The sequence below is a fragment of the Thalassophryne amazonica genome, chromosome 21, assembly GCF_902500255.1.
Source record: "Thalassophryne amazonica chromosome 21, fThaAma1.1, whole genome shotgun sequence".
NCBI classification, from domain to species: Eukaryota; Metazoa; Chordata; class Actinopteri; order Batrachoidiformes; family Batrachoididae; genus Thalassophryne; species Thalassophryne amazonica.
Genome location: NC_047123.1, coordinates 18,333,392 through 18,355,427, shown reverse-complemented (window position 1 = coordinate 18,355,427; position 22,036 = coordinate 18,333,392). Strand labels below are relative to the sequence as shown.

The following is a 22,036-nucleotide window of genomic DNA, read 5'->3' as shown; positions in this document are numbered from 1 at the left end:
GAGGTGGCGTAGATGATTAAAAAGAAATACTGAAATCAATCACGAGGAGCGAGTGCGTAATGAGACAGACACAGATACAGATGTGCAGGTCAGCACAGTAGTGCCCGGAAAAAATGCAGAAAAGCGTGAGTGAGCGAGTCCATCCTAGCTAGCTAGCTAGCGTACAATACAGTAACTCAAAAACAATAAATGCTCTAATCTGTTCGGTGGTACTGCAAATTAACAACGGCTAACTTTGTCAAAACAATTTGAATGGTTATTTTTGTAGTTAACAGGCAGATTGCAACTAGCTTCAGGTGCATAGCGCCACCTAGTGTAAAGGCATCTGCAGAAAGAGCACAGCATAAGTGCTATCTGAAAGGAAAAAACATCTTCCTCTGAATCCAGAGTATTTAAGGAAAACAATCTGTGCCATAGTATTATCTCTTTCCATTCTTTATTCATCCAGGACATCTTCAGTTCGAAGGTCTTGAGTTGCCATTGTGAGTTCATTTAAGGTCGTGTTTTGAAGACTGTTCAGGACTCCACAAGAAAATGAATGCACCACATGCTGTGCTGCCACCTGCAGGACAGTGAAGTCATTGGCACCCCTATTATTTTGTTTATTAGCCTTTACGCGTGAGATTCATTATATAACATTACCAATACAATCATTGTCATACAAGCATTGTCTCGAAAATATGTATAAAAAGTTCCCCAAAGGGAAAAATTTCAAAAGAACAGATGGGCTTGAAGTACTTATATACAGTTGAGACTGACAGTGACATCAAATGTCATGTGGTGGGCTTCCCCAGATTTCTGCAAAGTATTATGCGAAGGATAAAGTATCAGCCAATCAGAGTGGAGAGGTACAGTGACATCACTGGTTGGTCTCCCTGTGGCTCCTAATACAACATGGTGGAAAACGCCCCGAAACGGTGGCATTTCTGTGCAAATCTAAGCTGTTTCTCATATTTTATGTAAAAGATAGCCAGAAATAAACACTTCTAAAATGAAAAATGTTGTTTTTGTAACCTGATAACACCTCATTTCACAAATGTGAAATGTCATGCACACGCACGTCCTCCTGCAGATGGCGCTAAAAAGAAAAAAATATTAATTATAGAATTCTCCCCAACACTTATGCATTCTCCTCCTTAAAATGAGTTGTAATTTTACAAGATGTTTCTAAAATAAACCAACATTATAATGCTTTGATTTCATGAGAAACCATATTTTGTCAGTTTAGTGAAATATAGGTGGCACTCTAGCTTTAATGCTAAAACTCTACAGCACAAGAACATCTCGACTGCTTCATTTCAACTCCATTGTGGTGGTGTGCAGAGGCAAAATTACAAAAAAACTATTGTGCCATTGTCCAAACACTTATGGACCCAACTATCATGCAGACAGGAGGAAATAAAAATGCATTTTTCATGTTATCCGCCAGGTCGCATAAAGACGGTGGTCAAGCTGCTTGCAGTGTAACGTCCTACCTGGGAGCCTTTCTTGCTTCCCGGTAAATTAATGATGAGCGTCTTCCCTCGGATACCGCATACAGGTCTGTAAGAGACGGTCCAGACTGAATACCGAGCGGGACAAAGCAAGCGCACGTTTGCTGAGTGCACGTCTTACCTGGAAAGCATGCCTAGAGGTGTGACGTTGAGGGATCCCATCAGCATGGCCAGAGACATGCCCGGGGCCTCTCGCTCTATGACCTCCTTTGTGGCCTGAAGACAGACAAGAGACAGAGCCTTTGTGATGGTTGGTGCCAGTCCACAGTGCTGGTTATTACAAATTCATCAAACAGCTGGGTTACATGTGATGAAGATGCAAAGCAAATATAAACAAATGAACACACACACACAACAAACAATAACAAAATGTATAAAAATATACTAAACCATCTTTCTACACTTTGCACGGGGGTGAGGTCGCCACCGTAGATGACATCCATCTCCATCTCTCCCTGTCCTTTGTATCATCTCTGTGTCTGTCACACCAGCCATCTACATGTCCTCCCTCAGCAAATCCATAAACCTCAGCATCCTTCTCCATATAAACCCTGGATTTCTCCTCTGCACATGTCCAAACCCTCTCAATCTCATCTCTCTGACTTTGTCTCCCAACTGTCCTACCTATGCAGTTCCTCTGATATGTTCATTCCTAATCCTGTTCGTCCTCATCACTCCATGAAGAAAATTGCAGCAGCTTCAGCTCCGTCTCGTGTCTTGTTTGTAACACCACCTCAAAGCCATACAACATTGCTGGTTCACTAGCATCTTGTAAACTTTCCCTTTCACTCTTGCAGATACCCTTCTATCACAATTCACCAGTGGTGGGCACAGCTAACCAAAAAGTTAGTTTCGATAACCGTTAATCCGCTAACTGAAAAGTTAACTTTTATAAAGCTAATCCGATAAACCCCTAAAAAATTTAGCAGAAGCTACAGCTAAAAGCTAAACCGATAACTTTTAGTATTGCCTCCAGTACACTGGCAGCTACTGACACTTCTGAGTAAATTAAAAAACAATCAAAAACAACAACAAGCAAGCGCTTCTGTCTCAGATCAGTCTTCTCTTAGCAAAAGAGACCTGGTGACCAGAGAGAAAGGAAGAGGAGCCCCCCCCAAAAAAACAAAAGATCATTTATTTTCACAGTCATACACACTTGCAGATGTCTCACAGGAGACATGCACAGCAAGACCGTGTTGACTTATGGTTAAAATTTTAAACAAACTAATTCCGGACAAGCTATGGACATTAATGTCACCTTTGTTGTTTTTACAAAGTGAAAATATCAGCTATATGTTTTAAAGTAATGCACTAATTTTGAAGGTTTTAGTGTTTATAGACAGATATGCCGAAAGGCATTATGGGAAAATTATGTGAAAACACTGCCCTAGATGGCAGTGTGAATACCAATTGCCACACATCTGCTAAGAGCTGAATCACAAACAAAATTTTCAGTTTTCAAATTGCTTTTTTTTTTACAAATGAAAAAAAGACATATTTACAAAGACAGATTTATTTGTAAAAACCAACACACAAGGTACTGCAATGTGTGTGTATATAAACCGACCAACCACTGATGACAGAAAACTAATTTTTGTAAAAATGGTGTACTGTTTTTGTTTTCGGCTGCAACCGCGGAAGCAGTTGCGATAAGTGCAGTTTTTACAGTTCCCCGTGGAAAAGGGAAGACAAGGCAAATGGAAGAGGTCGTGTCGCTAAGTTTTAGTCTACACACCTTGACAGAGTAGCTGCAGTCTCTCACCTCCACAACTGTCTCGACATATTTGAGCTGTGGGTCATAAACAAACCACAACACATGTCCACTTTCTGCCGCATCTTCACTCTTTCTTTGCATTTAGATTTAGTTTGTGGTGTAATTTGCCAAAAAAAACTCAGAGAAAGTGCCATGTTTCTGATGGGGACTGACGAGGATGGTCCCTGGTTGTAGGATTATTGCGTCATAGTTTAACCCTTTAGCGCCCATCCTCAAACAAGACTACGGCACCCAATTACAACAAATGCACTTCCACATATGTTGACATCTTTCTTTGCAAGGTGTTACAATGTTCATAGTGTCTTATGTAACCAAATAATTCAATAAGAAAATCTAAAATTAAATTAAGACAAATTGAAATTATAACACTGAAACTAACCAATGCAAATAAAACATATACAAAAACCTCAAAAACTCATGAGTTATATAAACATTTATGTCCATACATTTGTCTTATATGGGGAAACTAGCTACAGAGACCAAAACTGTTTTTTTGTACGAGGCTGTAAATGTTTGTGTTGTAAAGTTGGCCATTTTAACATGATGACCAAGTGGCCATTCTTGGAACTACAGGTTTGGACACTTGCACATCACTTTTCAACACTGGAGGTTGGTGCTGGTTTTAAATCAAGACACCAGCTGTTCATCTTATTTTGTACACACTGTGTCCTTACATGATTATACAGTGTGTGCACTGATGAGCAGTCAGGTGGGAAATAAATTTCTCTGTCCTGGCCTGCTGTGGAACCTCAGGGCCACTGCTGGGGAAAATGTCCAACAGAGAAAGTAGTGTGCTATGGAAATGTTGGTGTTATGTGTATTGATTTATTTTTTTGGTGCAGCACATTCGTGCAAGATAAGACCATGGAGGAGACAGTGGCTGCTCCTCCAGCTGTGCGCTGGGTGCCCTTGAGTTTAGTGACACTTCAAACGCACCATTAGCAGAGGGAGCGGAGAAAGAAAACACTTCAAAGGAGAAGAGGCCCTGCACTGCATTGTGGGCTCGGACTGGGGAGCGAGGGAAGAGGAAAGTGAAGAATGTGGAGGCACAAGAGCGGAAAGGTGAGGGCAGGGCTTGATTTGTCTTTCATCATGAATCATACAATGCCACTCAACGGAAGAGAAGGGAAGTGGTTTGGTTTGATTCAACAGTTCTTACTGGCCTCCATGTGGAAAGAGTGGGTAAGATGTGTTCCATAATTTTGCCAGAATATTTGGAATACTTATAGGTGAGGTTTAGTTTAAAGGTGGTGTCCATTTTTCATGTTTTAACCATGTAAGTCATAAAAAGTGTCTTCTTTTGCATCAGTTTAATTGATTCAAACACAGGGTTTACAAGGTTGTAATGCCAATATAATCAAAATTCATTTTTTCTGTAAACAATCAAGGATTTTGACCCACTTGGGTTAAAATATGGCACTAAGACAACAATGTCAGTTTCCCAATGAGTTGACGTAACGATACTGAAGCAAACGATTTCCAATAAAGCACCTATGTTGGTTGTCCGTCATTCATGATGTTGACCATGATTTTCTGGCAGGTGATGTTGCACATGACTTAAGCTGTGTCTGTGGAGGCCAATTTGAGCGTGGAGTAGCAGCCGCATGTTGAGCACTGGTGTGGTGTGCAGCCAAACTTTGATATGATTCTCCTAAGCCCCTGGCGGCTGACTGTGTCAAAGGCCTTGGTCAGGTCTACTAAGGTAGCGTAATGATGTTGGTGTTGCTCTAGACATTTTTCTTGGACCTGACAAACAGAAAACATCACATCCACCGTGCCTCGGCCAGCATGGAAACCACGTGGACTCTCTGGTAGGAGAACCTACTCAAGGTGCTGGATGGGTCGGTTAAGCAATACTCTTGCGAGGATCTTCCCAGCAACGGACAGTAGTGATATGCCTCTGTGACTGTCAAAGGACTGTCAGTTCCCTTTACGTTTGTACAGGTGGATAACAGAGGTGTCTTTAAACTTTTGAGAGAGGATGCCTTTGTCCCAGAGTGACATGAACAGTTCTGTTAACTTCTGAATGAGTGTAGGACCACCGGTATTGTGTATGTCAGTTGGAATGGCATCCAAACTGGGGCCTTTGCCACAGGACAGTTGTTTGACAGCATTCCCAACTTCAGCTTCAATTGACGGAATGTCTAGCTCGGTATTTATCTCTACCTGTGGTAGGCAGGAAATATCAGCTTAACTGACAGATGATTGGCGGTTTAGAACTCCACTGAAATGTTCAGCCCATCTGTTATTATTTAAAAATCATACAATGTGATTTTCCATTTTTTTTGTTTTAGATTCTGTCTCTCACAGTTGAAGTGCACCTATGATATAAATTACAGACCTCTCCATTCTTTGTAGGTGGGAAAACTTGCAAAATCGACAATGGATCAAATACTTATTTGCCTCACCTTTAATGTATATCTCAGTAGTTATCCTTTAATAATTTCTCATCTGGAGGAGGGAAAACAGAATTATGCAATCAAATAGACTTTTTGGTGTGCTGATCTGAAGCTTTCCCAACTGTCAGCAGTGTCAAAAAAAAGCGGTTTGGCTGACTGTACCAGAATAGTCAGGTGATGGGGTTGAACCTCACCAAAATAATGGAACAGGCAGAGCAGCTTCATGTTTACATTAAGCCATGTTTACATGACCATAACAATCAGATAACTGTAATAATCTGATCGCTCATGTTTACATACACTTCAGTAATGTGATAATTGGGAACCGGGTTTACATGATTTCAGTTCATTAGTTGGATTTCTTTGGAAGTAGAGAAAGAAGAAAGGCCAGCTCCTGAAGAAAAAACAGACTGAAAAAATCTCTCTCTCTCTCTCTCTCTCTGTCTCTCTCTCTCTCTCTCTCACACAGAGTTGATGTCGTTGGGCCCAAATTATGACATCATGGTTTTAGAAATCCACTCAACTATAAACTATTTGTCTATAAACCGCATAGATCGCAAAGAAATTTGCTCTTTAGTACACTGAAACAACACACAGGGCTGTTCAAGGACGCTTGGTCACCCTGTCAAATTATTATTTTTTTGGACACACGATTAACAGACTCTCTGAACTTTGTGATCTGATGATGGATGCTAAGAGGAGCTACGAGACAACAGATTGTTCTGCTGCACCTCTGGAAATGTGAGTCAGTCACAACTATTTTTACAGTTACGCACATGTAAAACAACAACAACAACAAAAAAACCCTGATTAATGATTTATATGTACAGGAGAAATCGGAGTATTGGGGAGAAATCCAGGTGTGTTAATCCCATTTCTCATAATCAGATAACGATCATCTGATTTTGCCGTTTACATGATATGCCCAAAATGTGCATGTGCAGCAGGTCCTGCTATGGAAACAGGTGACAGAAAAGCACACACACAGAAGGAGTGTCACTTTATGACTGGAGCAGGATGCCATTCAGAAATAAATCTTTCTTAGAAAATAGCAGCTGGCTGCAGCAATGTTTAAAATGTCATTTATTGGACCTTGAAAAGATGCGTTCAGTATTAAATGACAGGTAGGGTCAGCTGATATGAAATGACACCAGGTCCACTCTGACAGCACGCACTGGACATCCACCACACAATGGAACCAACTCGATGCCTGGATGGGAACCACCCAAGCAAACATCTGGCCCTTTCCTATATCTCAAAACTAAATTTACCTGCTGCAGCCAGGTGATGTGGGCGTCTCCGTGACCTTCTCGAGCGACTGTGGTCCTGAACACGGAGGCACTTGAATGATGGGATATTACCAAAGAAATGCGCTACACTGACAAAATGTCAAAGCTGATGTTACCACATGATTCAAGTGATAATCCCCATCTGAGTCTCCCTACGTAACTGTTCTCGCCAGTGTTATCCAAAGATCCTCCAAAGAGCTCGAGTACCAAAGACATCCAGCAGTCATCTTAGGTCACTCGTTAGTCTCATAGATATCATCATCATCATAGATCCATAAAACAGGCAGCACTCGGACACAAAAAGTAAACCGGAACTTTCCAGCGATGTAGTGAATATTTAAGTTCTGCCTCTCCATCTACAAGGCAGAGGACACAGAGGCATGAATGTCAGTGCTGAGATGAATGAATGTCTCCAAAGGTTCAACACTTTCACCACATACAGATTGATTTCTGATGGCAAGGAAGTCACTGAAAGCCTGGATCTCGGTCTTGATTCAGAACAATCCTAAACCCAGATACTCTGACTCCTCAGATTACACTGTAATAAAATGTATTAGCACCCATTAGAATGAGGCACACTGTTCACCATTTTCATGAAGGAAAACAGAAACAACGGATTTATAAGTATAAGTAGAAAGAAAGCCTATTTTTAAGCAACGATAAACAGCTGTACATCTCAAACGTGGACGTAAAAGTCAATTTTCGAGGGAACTTATTGCAGTAATAGAATGTAAATACACAAAGACATCTGATTAGGGTAATGACGCGATATAAAAATGTTCTGTCCCGCTCAAGCACAGAATCAGTTCGGTATTTCTTGTGTAACATCAAACCCAGACCGAGACTCACTGCTCCGGTGTGCAGGGTTGAATCAGATACTGAGGATTATCAGTGACTACAGTGCCTACAACACTTCCCTCTTCCACAAAGGTTGCTGCTGTCGGCCGTGATTGATGAGGACCAGCGATACTGCTGAGAGCCAAAGCTCATCTCCTGCCAACTCAAATGTGTGTAGGTGTGTGTGTTTGCATATTCTGAGGTTGGTGACAGGAATTATGAAACAGCAGTGTGAATCCTAAACATTTAATAAGGTGAAATAATGTATAAAATCATGCAGTTAATGACACGTGAAGGGGTTACCCTGCTTCTAAGCAGGGATTTTGACCTTATTTTGATGCATATTTCCAACTCCAATTTATATAAAACCCAAGAAAAATTAAGTTTCATAAAGCAGTCTAATCTCTTAGTCTACTAAACTTACTTTGTCGACTAAGGTTAGAGCTGTCTAATCTCTGTTTCACATCGACGGCTAAACATGTACATTAGCTAGGGTATAAGCGGCCTCACCAGTGCTGTTGCCAAGAAATACCTCCAATATAGAGTTTTGTTTCCTCCCGGTTGGTCCATCTGCTACAAACATGGCTGAGTCTGCCGCACCAGAGGAGAAGCGCTCCCAGCCTTGGCGTCCGTAAACATCTCCAATGGATTATTCCGGTCTCAGAACACCCGCTCCCACCGCAAGTCTCTCCTACCTTCTTGCTTCCATCAATTGGTGGTACATGATAGCCGCCAATTTAGACACAAGACACTGAAATTTTGTTGACTAAAATAAGATTAGCCTCCTCTGTACCAGGATAAAAGCTTTCATTGGCTAATGTGAAACTTTAGCCGACTAAGCACTTTGTGCAACGACTAACGTCAAAATATTCGTTGTCTAAGTGAGTTTAGTAGACTAAACAAGATTAGACCGTTTCAGGAAACCGGGCCCAGAAACCCATTATCCTCCAGTGTCACCACATTTCCGAACTGTAACCTACCTAGAGTGTCCAGAAGTACAAGGTATTCAGTGCTCAGAGACATGGCCAAGGTAAGGAAGGCTGAAACACAACCACAACTGAACAAGACTCGTAAGTTGAAATGTCAAGATTGGGGTAAAAAAAAAAAAAAACCTCATCATAAGATTCAAAGGTTTTATGGACAAATACAACCCAAAGGCTTGTGCCCAAAAGCACCACTTCAAGTCAAACACCGGCAGGTTGGAAGAGGGGCACAAGTATGTGCTACTCTTATTAAGGATGTTGGATCATTTGAGGTTTAAGACAGACTTCAAATCAACTTCCAAACCTCCTGCCAGTATTTAGAGGATACTTCCTTCACGCAGTGATACAGCATAAAGTCTGCATCATTCAATAAGGCTGTGATTTTTATGCAGGCCAACACTCCATCACACATCAAAGTACTCCACTGCTTGGCTTGCTGGTAAATGCCTCAAAGATGACAGAATAATGACATTGCTCCCCATCTTAACCTAATTTAAATCCGACTGAGAAGTTGTGGGCCCTTCTTGAATGTGAGGGAAAACAATGCACCTCTTTGGGCAGTATTTCGGAGGCTGTGGTTGCTGCTGCATGAAAATTTTTTCTTTATTGCTCTATTTACCGTTAACCATTTAATCCATGGGCAGTCATGCCATGGCTACAAATAGCCTGGCAGTGCTTGCTCTGCTGTTGGGGACTGGGTGGTGGTTTTGATGATAGGTGGCCTAGGTGTGGGTATTAAAAATTATGACCATTTTACTTCCTCATGCTAACCCAATTACCTTTTTCCTCAAATCTGATTGGTTAATCATGTGAGATTTAAGACCGTATAATATCAGGTGTAAGGTCGCAAAATATTCAACTGTTTCACATTTAATGTATTACCCCGCGCCTTGACATGCAGATGTCAATAATGGCGCTGTTAGCTGAGAGAAAGTCGCCTACTGACAACAATGCCGAATGGGTGAATTTAAGCGACCATACAAAAGTATTGATGTGGATTCAGATACAGCCTTATCATTTCATATTTGATGGATTTTCACATTTGATGGATTATTCCGTGTCCTGCCTGCTGTTGGAGCGATGCTGCCTCGGCTCAACGGTAAGCCTCGCCGACCGAATTACCTACAGAAAAATAAACCATGCAAATGATGGAATTGGATTTGAATGGGAATAACCATGTTGTGTCTGATGATTTGTGGACGTTCATGCTGGATTAATCGTCCATTAGCTGCTAATATCCGTTTTACCGCTTCCGCTAGCTCAATTTGCGACCACATAACCAGCACGAATGTCCGCAAATCAACAGACACAACATGGTTATTCCCTAATTAACCTGGACCCCGTTTGATAAAAGCAGTCTAATCTTTTAGTCAACTAAGCTTATTTAGTCAACTAAGGTTAGTTGCGCAACGTTAGCCATCTAATCTCTGTTTCACATCAACGGCTAAACTTGTAGATTTGCCATATTAAGCTAGTTGATGTTTTTCACGGTCATAGTGGCCTTGTGAGTGTCGTTGCCAAGAAATGAACTCCAATGCGCAACAGTTTAGTTTCGGGTTGGTCCGTCTGCAAGAAACATGGCTGAATCCACCGCAGCAGAGAAGCACCCCTGACCTTGGTGTCCGAAAACATCTCCAATGGATTACTCTGGTCCTGGAACACCTGCTTCCGCCAAAAGTCTCTCCTTCCTTCCTCCTCCATTAAGTGGTGTTATATGATAGCAGCCTTTTTTGTGATAAAACACTGAAGTTTTGTCAAATAAAATAAGATTAGTCTCCTCTGTACCAGACTACAAACTTTAGTCGGGTAACGCAAAACTTTAACCAACTAAGCGCTTTATGCAACGACTAACATCAAATGATGAGCTGACTGAGTTTAGTCCACTAAACAAGATTATACCGCTTTATGAAACAGGGCCCTGGATTACCTAACAACATCAAACAACATATAGTTGATAAAAATACTAATGTTGCAAACATACAAAAGTAATTAACAGAAAAATTTCAGTCAACAGAAATACTAGAGCACAGACCTCTTTGATGATCTGTTAGGAAAACTAACTGTGCAGCAAGCCATATTATTACAGATATTTCATACCCAGTTACATCCACTGCTAGCAACTTCTGCAAACGGAGCAATCTGGAGTTGGTTCACAACACACAATCCCTAACACTCACAGCAACCCCGCCCCTAATTATTCATACCCTATGATTTAAACCCCCCTAATCTCAGCCTGTACAGTTGTCATGGAAGGAGAAATTAGCTATAGAGACCAAAACTGTTTTTTGTAACACACTGTAAAAACGTTAATTTCTAATCTAAAGTTGGGCATTTTAACATGGGCTTCTATGGTAATGCGCTCTTTATTGGATCCAGCCTCAAGTGGCCAGTCAAGGAACTGCATCTTTTTCCATTTCTGGTGAGGCTTCATTTTTGACAGATGGAGGTTGGTGCTTGGCGTACATCGCAATTGTTTACGTAGTCTCACACCCAGGCACTGACACCCAGGTACACTGCTAAGTAGAAAGTACTGTGCGCATCTGTTCAGAACAGTCACACACAGGAGCTGACAGCACCACAGTCTATGGTTCAAACCATGGACAGCATTGTGGACAGTATGGGCACCTATGTACAAAGCATACACAAATGATTCTCATCCTATATCACATCCTCGATGATTATGTGAAACTGAAGAGATTATAAACACTGGAGTGAAATATGCTCCCTTGTGGGAAGGCGCATTTGAAGACTGTCACTTTAAGCAGTTTAAGCCAAGCGGTTCTGAATTTGGACTTCTGTGAAACACTACACACATCCTACGACAAACCATTTTCAAGGCGCATTCATTTTTGATTTCTTAAATGTTCAATAAATGACAATATGTGTTTGTGTGATGTTGCATATACCTGCAAGAAATTATCACTTAGTTACTGCTGTCTACATCATGTTACCACCCATTGTTACATGCTCAATTATTCTTAGGAAGTCAGCAAACCGATGTGGAAAAGTTTGGAAAACCTACTCAATTTAGCACTCCTGATATGGGATCTTAATAAATCAGGCCCTCAATGTACGTACTGTAGACGTATTGTGTAAAGGTGAGTACACAATACATGTTCACTAATTACTTCGATTTTTCAGAGTTGTCTCAATTGACTCAGTCATTCATAAAATAAACTAACAATGACTAATGTCAACACTTCATACACTTCAAGAATTTAATTTAGTGGAAATAGCATTTTATCCAGTGCCAACTGGCCCCATTTGAAAAAGCTTTCTCCACCTTTATTAGTCAACCAATACACAAATTTAATTGATAGTTTAATTCAATTAGCCAATTGATTGCTGGCAGCGCCATTAAATCCAAGCATCACTTAAACAGAACCATTCCAGCAACATGAATTCTTTAGGTTCCTCGACTATGCCACAATCCAAAGAACACCAGTGCAGAAAGAAAACAGTTTGCAAAAATCTTAAGTGTGGAACAATAACTGAAAGCACGTCCAGTACCGACCCTGAGGCCGACTGATGCTCAGGTTCATCTCAGGTTCCATGGTGTGAAGCGGATGAGAGTCTACAAATCCTCTTGGGTGGGGCACCCGTCCATCACAGGTTACCTCACCAGCCAACGCTGGTACCCATTAAAAGCTGGGTAGAATGGGACAATGCAGACAAAGTGTCTTGTCCAAGGACATGTAGAGGTGGCATGACCAGGAATCAAACTCAGGTCTACATATGAGCAGCTAAACTCCTACTCCACTGATATACCTGCACTGCATAAGAAAGCTATTCTAAACTTCAAAGTTTAGAATAATATGAAATCTTTCATTCTTTACCCTTAAACGGTCCTTAAAACTGGTTTGTGTTTTAAAGAGAACACTGTGTTGGCCAATTGTGGCAAACAAAGCAACCCCTGTCAGAGCATCTCTTACCAGAAGCGGCCACCCTAGAGGTTACCTTAGATGCACCTAATTTGGCTTTTTTGGTTCCTTTTCACGACGTGGTCCAGCGGGCTTGTACCACATTTGTTTTTGATACAGAGATATGACCTGACTTTCTATTTATCAGCTCTTCCCCCAACATTTTAATTGGCTGTGATGGATGCACACTTTGGAAAAATTAAACAGATATACAGGTAGAATCTTGAGGCTTGGACTGAAGATCCGCTGTGCCAATTTTTGTTGAGACTGAACAGAATCTGTGGCCTGTAAAAAAAAAAAAAAAAAAAAAAAATTTGCTTTTCCCCATCAAATCCAATATGGTGGAAAATGCAGTCTTGATAGACTATGATGTCTTGGGATGCTCTGAACCAACAGTACCTAATTTTTTAAAATATGTTCAAAGGTTGCATCATTCATAATGCACACCTCCATATTTGACCCATTGGTGGTGCTACAGCCCTGGAATTGCAGATATGAAACTCTGTGAAAAAAAATAGGACTGTCCCAAGTAATTCTCATAAATTTGACAACAATTAAATGTGACTAACTTGCAACAGCCCACAAAGACATGGTTTCCCACCAGTTCATCTGTTTCACCTATTGTCTCCATGTCCAAGCAACTCTCCAGTCTGCACATTCATAGCAGCAATTACACCGAAATCACCTGCTCTTCAATGTTCACTCACTGCCAGTATGTCCAACTCTCCCGCTTACTATTTTCCAACCAGATCCTTGTTACTAATCCAGTCAGTACTCAATGTTTTGGCTTTTTTGGGCCAGTTTCTCAGAATCACTATGATTTCCCATACACTGCTTGTTCCATCAGGCTCCTGCCTGTTCCATGTTCCTGGTACTGAACTTCCCGGGCCCGGTTTCATAAAGCAGTCTAATCTTGTTTAAGTTGACTAAACTCACTCAGTCAACTCATCTTTTGACGTTAGTCACTACACAACGCACTTAGTTGGCTAAAGCTTTGCATTACCCGACTAAAGTTTTTAGTATGGTACAGAGGAGGCTAATCTTATTTTAGTCAACAAAACTTCAGTGTCTTACCTCAAAAATGCCGCTATCATGTACCACCACTTGATGGAAAAGGAAGGAAGGAGAGACTTGCGGCCGGAGCAGGTGTTCCAGAACCGGAATGATCCATTGGAGATGTTTATGGACGCCAAGATCTGGAGTGCTTCTCCTCTGCTACGGCGGACTCAGCCATGTTTGTAGCAGATGGACCAACCCGGAAGTAAACAAAACTGTTGGGCATTGGAGACATTTCTTGGCAACGGCACTTGTGCCAATGGATTATTCCGACTAAGTGCACTTAGTAGACTAAACCGTCAACTAACGTAATATGTAATCTACAAGTTTAACCGTCGATGTGAAATGGAGATTAGGTGGATAATTTTAGTCTACTTACTTAGTAAGCTTAGACTTAGCAGTCTAAGCTTACTAAGTAAGCTTAGACTGCTTTATGAAACTGGGCCCTGGTACTGAACCCTGCGTAGTGCCAACTTGACTCTTCTTCAGCTCATTGCCAGTCTGGTCTTTATGTGGTTTGCCTGCATTGATGACTTAACTTCTTGGTTATCAACCCACTGCCTAGTTGACCTGCCACCAGCCTGGTGTGTGTTCTTCACTGTCTCTCTCTGGTTCATCCACTCCCCCTACTGTGCTCATGTCTCCATCTCCCCACTCAGTAGCTCAAGCCTCCATCATCTGTCTCTGAGACCAGCTCCACAGAATCTGACTGTCTACCACTTGTTGTGTGGGCCACCAGAAGAGGAGGTACTGCTGGCCCACCACCAGAGGGCGCCCTGCCTGAAGTGCGGGCTGCAGGCACGAGAGGGCGCTGCCGCCACGGACACAACCGGGAGTGACAGCTGTCACACAGCAACTCATGACAGCTATCACCCATCATTTCATCACTCCATAAAAGCCAGATGTCATCTCCACCTCGCTGCCAAGATATCATCTACCTGTGAAGGTAATATTCTCTGCTGTATCTGAACTTAACACTGACTTTATAGTCTGAACTTCTTTGCAGCCGTTTTCCTGTGGGTGTTTCCTTATCTGTGGGATTGGCGTTTTGGTGTGATCAGCGACGGCTTCGCTTCACACCCCAACCAGATAAGTGATTAACAGGAGCTGCACGAGTGTGTGATTAGAGGTGGAGGTGACTTTCCACCTTCTGACTGTTTTTGTTACTGGGTGTGCACACACCCACATCTCACTGTTTGTGCTCCTCACCAGCAGTACCAGATCCGACAGTCGGGGACGGTGATCACCTGGGAATTCGGGACTTGGCGGCTCCAGTATTCACCAGGTTCGGTGGCGGCGGAAATCGTGTGGTTCCGGCTCTTCTCAGGACAGACGTCTTCTATCCTCGAGCCTGCCCACACGTCACCTTTGTGTATTGACTGCTATCAGATTCTGAGATTGTCTGTATATTCGTTGTGCACATTCACAACATTAAATTGTTACCTTTTGGCTCATCTATTGACCGTTCATTTGCACCCCCTGTTGTGGGTCCGTGTCACTACACTTTCCCCAACACCACTGGTGGCATCAGAATCTAACCTGAGTTGGTCCTGACCAGTGCTCCAGAACCAAACCCTGTCCTTCCTTGGGAAAGCCTTAAAAAGTCCAGAATGGTGTTTGGGATGTTTGATCATTGTGCTGTAGTTTTGTTATGACTCTGGCAGAAGATGTTTGAAGATTTTTTCATTGCGACCTATGACATACTTTGGAGATCCCTGGCATTTCTGTGAAGCCCATAAAGTTGTCATCCATGCATTAATATCACAAAGTTTTCCAGATGTGCCACAATTGTGCCAACATTATACGAAGTCTGTTAGAAAAGTATAGGACCTTTTTATTTTTTGCAAAACCCTGATGGATTTGAATTACGTGTGCTTGCATGAGCCAACCTTGAACCTTCGTGCGCATGCCGCATCAAATTTTGCCAGAAACTGGGCGACAACCAGGTGGAAACCATTCGGAAGATTCAAACGGCTTTCGGTGACGATCCTATGGGCATCACACAGATTAAGGAGCGGTACAACCGGTTTAAAGACGTCCGCACAACGGTGGAGAGCGAGCCGCGCTCCGGTCAGCCATCAACATGCTGAAATGACCAGATCATTTCCAAAGTGAACGCTGTAGTGATGCGGGACCGTCGTGTGACTATCCGAGAAATTGCGGAAGAGGTGGACATCAGCACTTTTTTGGTTCATTCCACTGTGACAGAAGATTTGGCCATGAAAAGAGTGGCGGTGAAATTCATGCTGCTGCTGACGGCGGCGCAAAAGCGACTCCGTGTTGAAGTCTTACAGGACATGCTGTGACATGCCCACCTCTTCCACAATTTCTCAGATAGTCACACGACTGAAAAGTCACCGAAAGCCGTCTGAATCTTCTGAATGGTTTCCACCTGGCTGTCGCCCAGTTTCTGGCAAAATTTGATGCGGCGCTGCTCCACTCTTTCCGTCTTTTTCCTTGAAATGAAAATCCGCCGAGTGCCAGGGTGTCGAGAACGAGCTGGTCTGCTAAAATGTAAACCTAGGTTTGATTCCCACTCACGATACCTGTTTGATATAGGACTCACATCTTTCAAGCCTGGTGGGTTATGCCATCAAACTGTGCGCTACATCACATTTGTGGGCAACCATGATTTTCACATGCTGATTGGTTATGTTACAAATCATGATGCTCCAGGACGCATAGTGATCACAGAGAATGGGGCTTAACACCTGTCAAAGAGATACAGACAATACCACCAATTGAATATGGACGTCAGCCTCACGCTTTCTTCCTCTTAAGGTTAAAATCTCCTCCTATATGTAGTGTAGCAGTTAATGCTGTACAGTCTCCAGTAGGTAATGCAAGTTCAATTATTGGTGAAGCCTTGTTGCTAACAGCAAGGTCCTGGCAGTCACTGTTGCCTGATTTCAAGCAGGACACACAATTTATGTTTTGTCCATTCATGACAAAAGTGTCCTTTTTGTTTCCTGAAATGCCTCTGTGCTACAAAACAAACACAAAAACCAATTTGGATTCAGGTTACGGCCTGTGCATATCTGGAAAATGCAGAAAATATGGTTTGCTAAAGTGATACGTTTCTGTAAAATGGTTTGAAACAAACACAAACAGAGATTAGAGTTACATAAACTGTCACCAACTATGGTTAACGCCAACTATTAACCTCAGCTAACTAGTAGCAATAGCATATGCACTTGTGCTAAGTGTGGTTAGCTTTTCCTTTAAGATTAATGTAGACGTAACAGTGTCCAGACCTTTAAAATGATTTCTGTAATCTTCTTATTTGGCATGAATACAGTCAACTTATTCAGAAAAGCTAAAGTTGTATTACCAGCTTCATCTGTAATCACTCTCCACACACCCATTCTGACACCTGACACCTATTATCTTTCAATTGCTCGCAACATGATCCCATATTATTTTAAGGATGGGGCAATAAGGACCAAACGCCTGCCTCTTTATTTCCCGTGTGACTGTTGAAATGATTACAGCGTGTAATCATCATGTATCAAACATGTTCAATCAGCAAAAACAGGCAGCAACTGGAGAGCAGGTATTCAACAGCCTTCATTCAAAACACCGTCACATCGACAACTCAACATCTTTTCTTATACACGACTTTCATCTGTTTTTTGATCCAACTATCAGTCTCTTCTGGATGTAAATGTGAATGTTAGATCAGGTGATGATGGACACTATTTGGCCAGCAGAATGACAGCTATGTGGGAAACTAGGGGAGCACTCAATAAGAGTGGTTAACTCTGCTAAGGTCCCAAAACTCCATTTATTTTAAATTCAACTATAAACCATAAACCTTTGTCTACTCTACTGGACCAGCCCTGTCCAAAAATACATTTTAGTCCACCAAATTTGGATCATTATGTTGATTTTAGCTAAACTACAACTCTGGAGGGATTATCACAAGTTCCTGAACCCTCACCTAATCATGATCACTGACTTTTGATCCTGACAGCTGAGCTTTGATCCTGACCGCTAAGCTTTAAAACTATACTCGTAAACACCAATCTTTGAAACTGATCACTGACTTTTGATTGCTGAAAATTGATTCTGATCACTGAGTTTCAAACTGAACACCAACTTTTGACCCTGATATCTGAGCTTTGATCCTGATCACTGAGTTTTGAAACTGAACACCGATCTTTGAACTGGATCATTGACGTTTGATTGCTGAAACTGAACATTTATCTTTGATCCTCATCGCTGAGATTAGAAACTAAACACTGATCACTGATCCAGATCGCTGAATTTTGAAACTGAACACTGATCTTTGATCCTGATAGCTGAACACTGGTTTTGACGCTAAACACTGAGCTTTGAATCTGATCAGTCATCTTTGATCCTGATAGATAAACTCTGAAATGGACCCAAATATTGGATCCTGATTACTGATCTCTGAACTAGATTACTGCCTTTGATCCTGATTGCTGAACTTTGAAACTGAACTCAAATCTTTGATCATGTTCTCTGGCCTTTGAACCCGAATACCCATCATTAATAATGTTCTTGACCTTGGTAGATTACGAAACTGTTAATCAGTCCCTGACATTTGAACAGTGACCTTTTACCCATATTACTGATCTTTGATCTCATCACTCATCCTTGATGATATTCCTTTGATCTCAAAGACTTTCAGCCTGATCAATGACCTTCAAATCTGAATCCACATCCGCATCTGCACTAAACTTGAATGGGCTGCTCCTTCTCCTAGTCCTCACCCCTCCGACAAGATTGGTTAAAATTGGTTTATTAGTTTGGGTGTAATCCTACTAAAACAAAAGCAAACAACAAACCATTCAGCCACACAAAAACACACACACACACACACACACACACACACACACACACACACACACACACACACACACACACACACACACACACACACACACACACACACACACACACACACACACACACAGGTGAAAACACAAATCTTTGGTAGAGGTAAAAAGAGAATATTAAACCTCACCTCTGGTGTCACATCTCTCGGGGCAAAGCCGGTGCCACCTGTGGTTAGGATGAGGTTAAGTTCTTTTTCATCACACCAATCCACTAGAGTCTCCTGTTGACACACACATGCACACACACACAGTTCATGAAAAATGATGACTTCCCCGAGTCAGACAGCTGCAGTGGTGATACATACTTTGATGTCGTCTATCTCATCTGGTACTATCTTGTAAGCTGCGATCATACCTCCTAACCTGAGGAAAAAAAGACACAAACATTAGATAAAAGATCTGGACGTTCTTTCGTCATCCTGTAATTCTGCTTAGTCTTGTATTTTTGGATCAGGAAGACACAGAGTTCAGCTGTGGAACCACAAACATCATTAGATGTCAGTACAACAGACAGCAGTAAAAATCTTAAAGGGGTCATAATGTACATGTGTTAAAAAAAAACAACAGAAGAGAAAATATGAAGGAAAACGATATCGCTATTGGTGATGCCAAGCTGCAATATGCAACCTCACCACCAGATGGCACTAACTCATACACACTGTAGCTTTAAAGTGTTATTATTATTAGAAGAAAAGTACATGCTAGTTCATGTAGAGAACACACAATGACTATAGTTTTTTAAAGATAAAGATAAAATTCAAAAAGTGTGATCTTAGTTAATTTGATTGAGGTCAGTTTCAACACCAGATGGCACAAATCAAATGGAATGTTTATAAACATGAGCTCAGAAACAGTTGAAGCCCCATTTTACACATCAAGGCCCCATTTAACACAGCTCTTATAGAAGTAAATCTGTGCCATCAGAGTTTGAATTTTTAAGGTTGAATGTTTTTAGCATCAAAATCAGAGTTTGAAGTTGAATTTCTAAGGCTGAATTTGTTTAGCATCAAAATATTCAGCCTCCAAAACGTCAACCTAAAAAAAAAAAAAAAAAAAAAAAAAAAAAAAAAAATCAACCTAAAAAACCCCAACCTCAAAAAAGCCAACGTAAAAAAAAATCCCAACCTCAAAAAAGTCAACCTAAAAAAAATTTCAACCTCAAAAATTCGACAAAAAAAAAAAAAAAAAAAAAAAAAAAAAAATTCAACCTCAAAAATTAGAAAAGCAGGGAGAAGCAATGACACCGAAATGGATTAATTTAAGCTACCATATGAAAGTACTGATGTGGATTCTGCTCACAGAATTTCCAGTTTGGCATGAAGACACTGTTGCTATGGTAAGCTTTGATGAGCTGACCACACCGTTAGTCTGCGTAACATTTTTACCAAACTATATTATTATGTGGACTAAGATTATGGATTGTCCTGTGCACCGGCAACATATCCTGTATATTAGTTTTGTGATCTGTTTTGTAATTTGTGTTGGTAGCATGGCCCAAGCAAAGGGTCACCCCTTTGAGTCTGGTCTGCTTGAGGTTTCTTCCTCAGAGGGAGTTTTTCCTTACCACTGGTGCCTGTGTGCTTGCTCTAGGAGTTGGTAAGGTTAGACCTTACTTGTGTGAAGCACTTTGAGGCAACTTTGTTGTGATTTGGTGCTATATAAATGAAAGGAAATTGAAATTGAGATTGAAAAATTAAGATGAACCCTTCAGTGGTGGACACAGATCTGTGCAAATGTTGGAATTGGATTAGAATGGGAATAACCCTGTTGTGTCTGATGATTTGTGAGTGTTAATGCTGGATTACGGTAAAACTCAATTTGCGACCGTAAAATCCAGCATTAACGTCCACAAATCATCAGACACAACAGGGTTATTCCCTAAATTTAACTCCATAGAAAGTTAGTTTTGAGTGAGCGGACATTAGCATGCACGCTAACATCCGCTAAATGTCTTATAAACAGTGGTGGGCACAGATAACCAAAAAATTTACTTCGATAACAGATAATTAGATAACTGAAAAGTTATCTTTGATAACAATAAAATGATAAACCACCCAAACATGTATCTGAAGTTACAGATAACCGATAAATTCCAATATTGTCTCTGGTACATTCACAACTACTAATAAACTGAACTTGAGTTGTAACGCCACAATAGCTTCTAATAATATTTAAAGTGACAACAGACCCAAACAGTGAGGTCACACCTTTGTCTTTGAACATCCTGCCCCTTCTGGTAGCTCTTGTTTGCACAGCTTCCAGCACAGAGGCACCCTGAGAGCAACCATAAAGCCAACTCTCTATCAATCACAACGCTGCAGTCAGGCGGAGGTTTTGGAAAATAAAGTCATGCTGACTTATGGTTTTGATTTATAAATAACGTTAATACCGATAGAATAACTCCATTAGTGTCAATTCTGTCATTTGTACAAAGTTAAAATATAACATATATCTTTTAATGTTGAATAATGCACAAATTCTGAGGTTTTGTAACATACACAGACAGATCGCAAAGGATTCTGGGTAAAAGTTCCTCTGCTAAACACTGATTGGTTCAGTCATTCATTATGTAAACCAACAACTTAATGTGACGTGTGTCGTGTGTTGGTGTTTACAGATAAATGTGCTTTTGTAAAATATTCAATTTTTTATTTGTAAAAACAGGCATTTTTATGGCATTTTACACGGTGCGAGTTTTGACCCTTTTTCAGATGATTTTTCATTCGTGCCAGAATTTTTTGGACCGAGTTTCAGGTTAACCACGCGTCCTGCATCGTGTAGGGTACATGGAATAACAAGCTGCGTTCAACATCTCACGACCACCTCCTGATCGTGTGGTCGAATGAAAATCAAACCTGTTTGATATTATTCTGGTCAGCCGTCGTGAGGGTTTCCTGCTGCTGAGGGGCTACAAGTGTCCAACCGCTCACACTGTGCCTGTGCAAACACCGCAGAGCTGTCTTGTAATGTTATTTTTTTGTTGTTGTTTTGTTTTGTTTTTAAACTTAATTTGTTAAAAAAAAAAAGCCATTTGCAAAGCCAAAAGGTTGATTTGACAACCATCTGATATAACCGGGGTCAAAATAAGTAGAACACTGCCATCTACTGGTGCCCAGATGCTTAGTACTTAGGGCGAATACTGCCATGAACACTACTGGCCAATATTGGCAGAAGAGGCTGGAAAACCTGCCAAAACAAAATCCCAGATAATCCGTGTCTGCTACATTTAAGATGCGTGGAATTTAATAAACGCAAATACAGTAACACCTATAAACCCAGAGAATATTTTCACGAGAGTTTTAGGCACTAGAGTTTAATGCTGCTGTCTGTGGAGCCTGAACAGAGTGTCTGAAATGCATTTGTCCTGTTGTGAACATACTGAGATTAGACTATCCTACCCATAATGCATTGCTGGGCACAGCA

General features: G+C 41.2%; 1 protein-coding gene across 11 annotated transcripts in view; it reads right to left on the bottom strand.

The window, feature by feature from the left end:
- Positions 1-22,036, bottom strand: part of gphnb (gephyrin b) — a 305,397-nt gene that overhangs the window by 143,540 nt on the left and 139,821 nt on the right. For all 11 annotated transcript variants that reach the window (XM_034162748.1, XM_034162754.1, XM_034162758.1 and 8 more), the window contains exons 3-6: positions 18,919-18,976; positions 18,742-18,834; positions 1,615-1,709; positions 1,476-1,542 (exon numbers count right to left, since the gene is read on the bottom strand). In XM_034162748.1, coding sequence (XP_034018639.1) covers positions 1,476-1,542; positions 1,615-1,709; positions 18,742-18,834; positions 18,919-18,976 — 313 coding nt within the window. The remainder of the gene's footprint in view (positions 1-1,475; positions 1,543-1,614; positions 1,710-18,741; positions 18,835-18,918; positions 18,977-22,036) is intronic.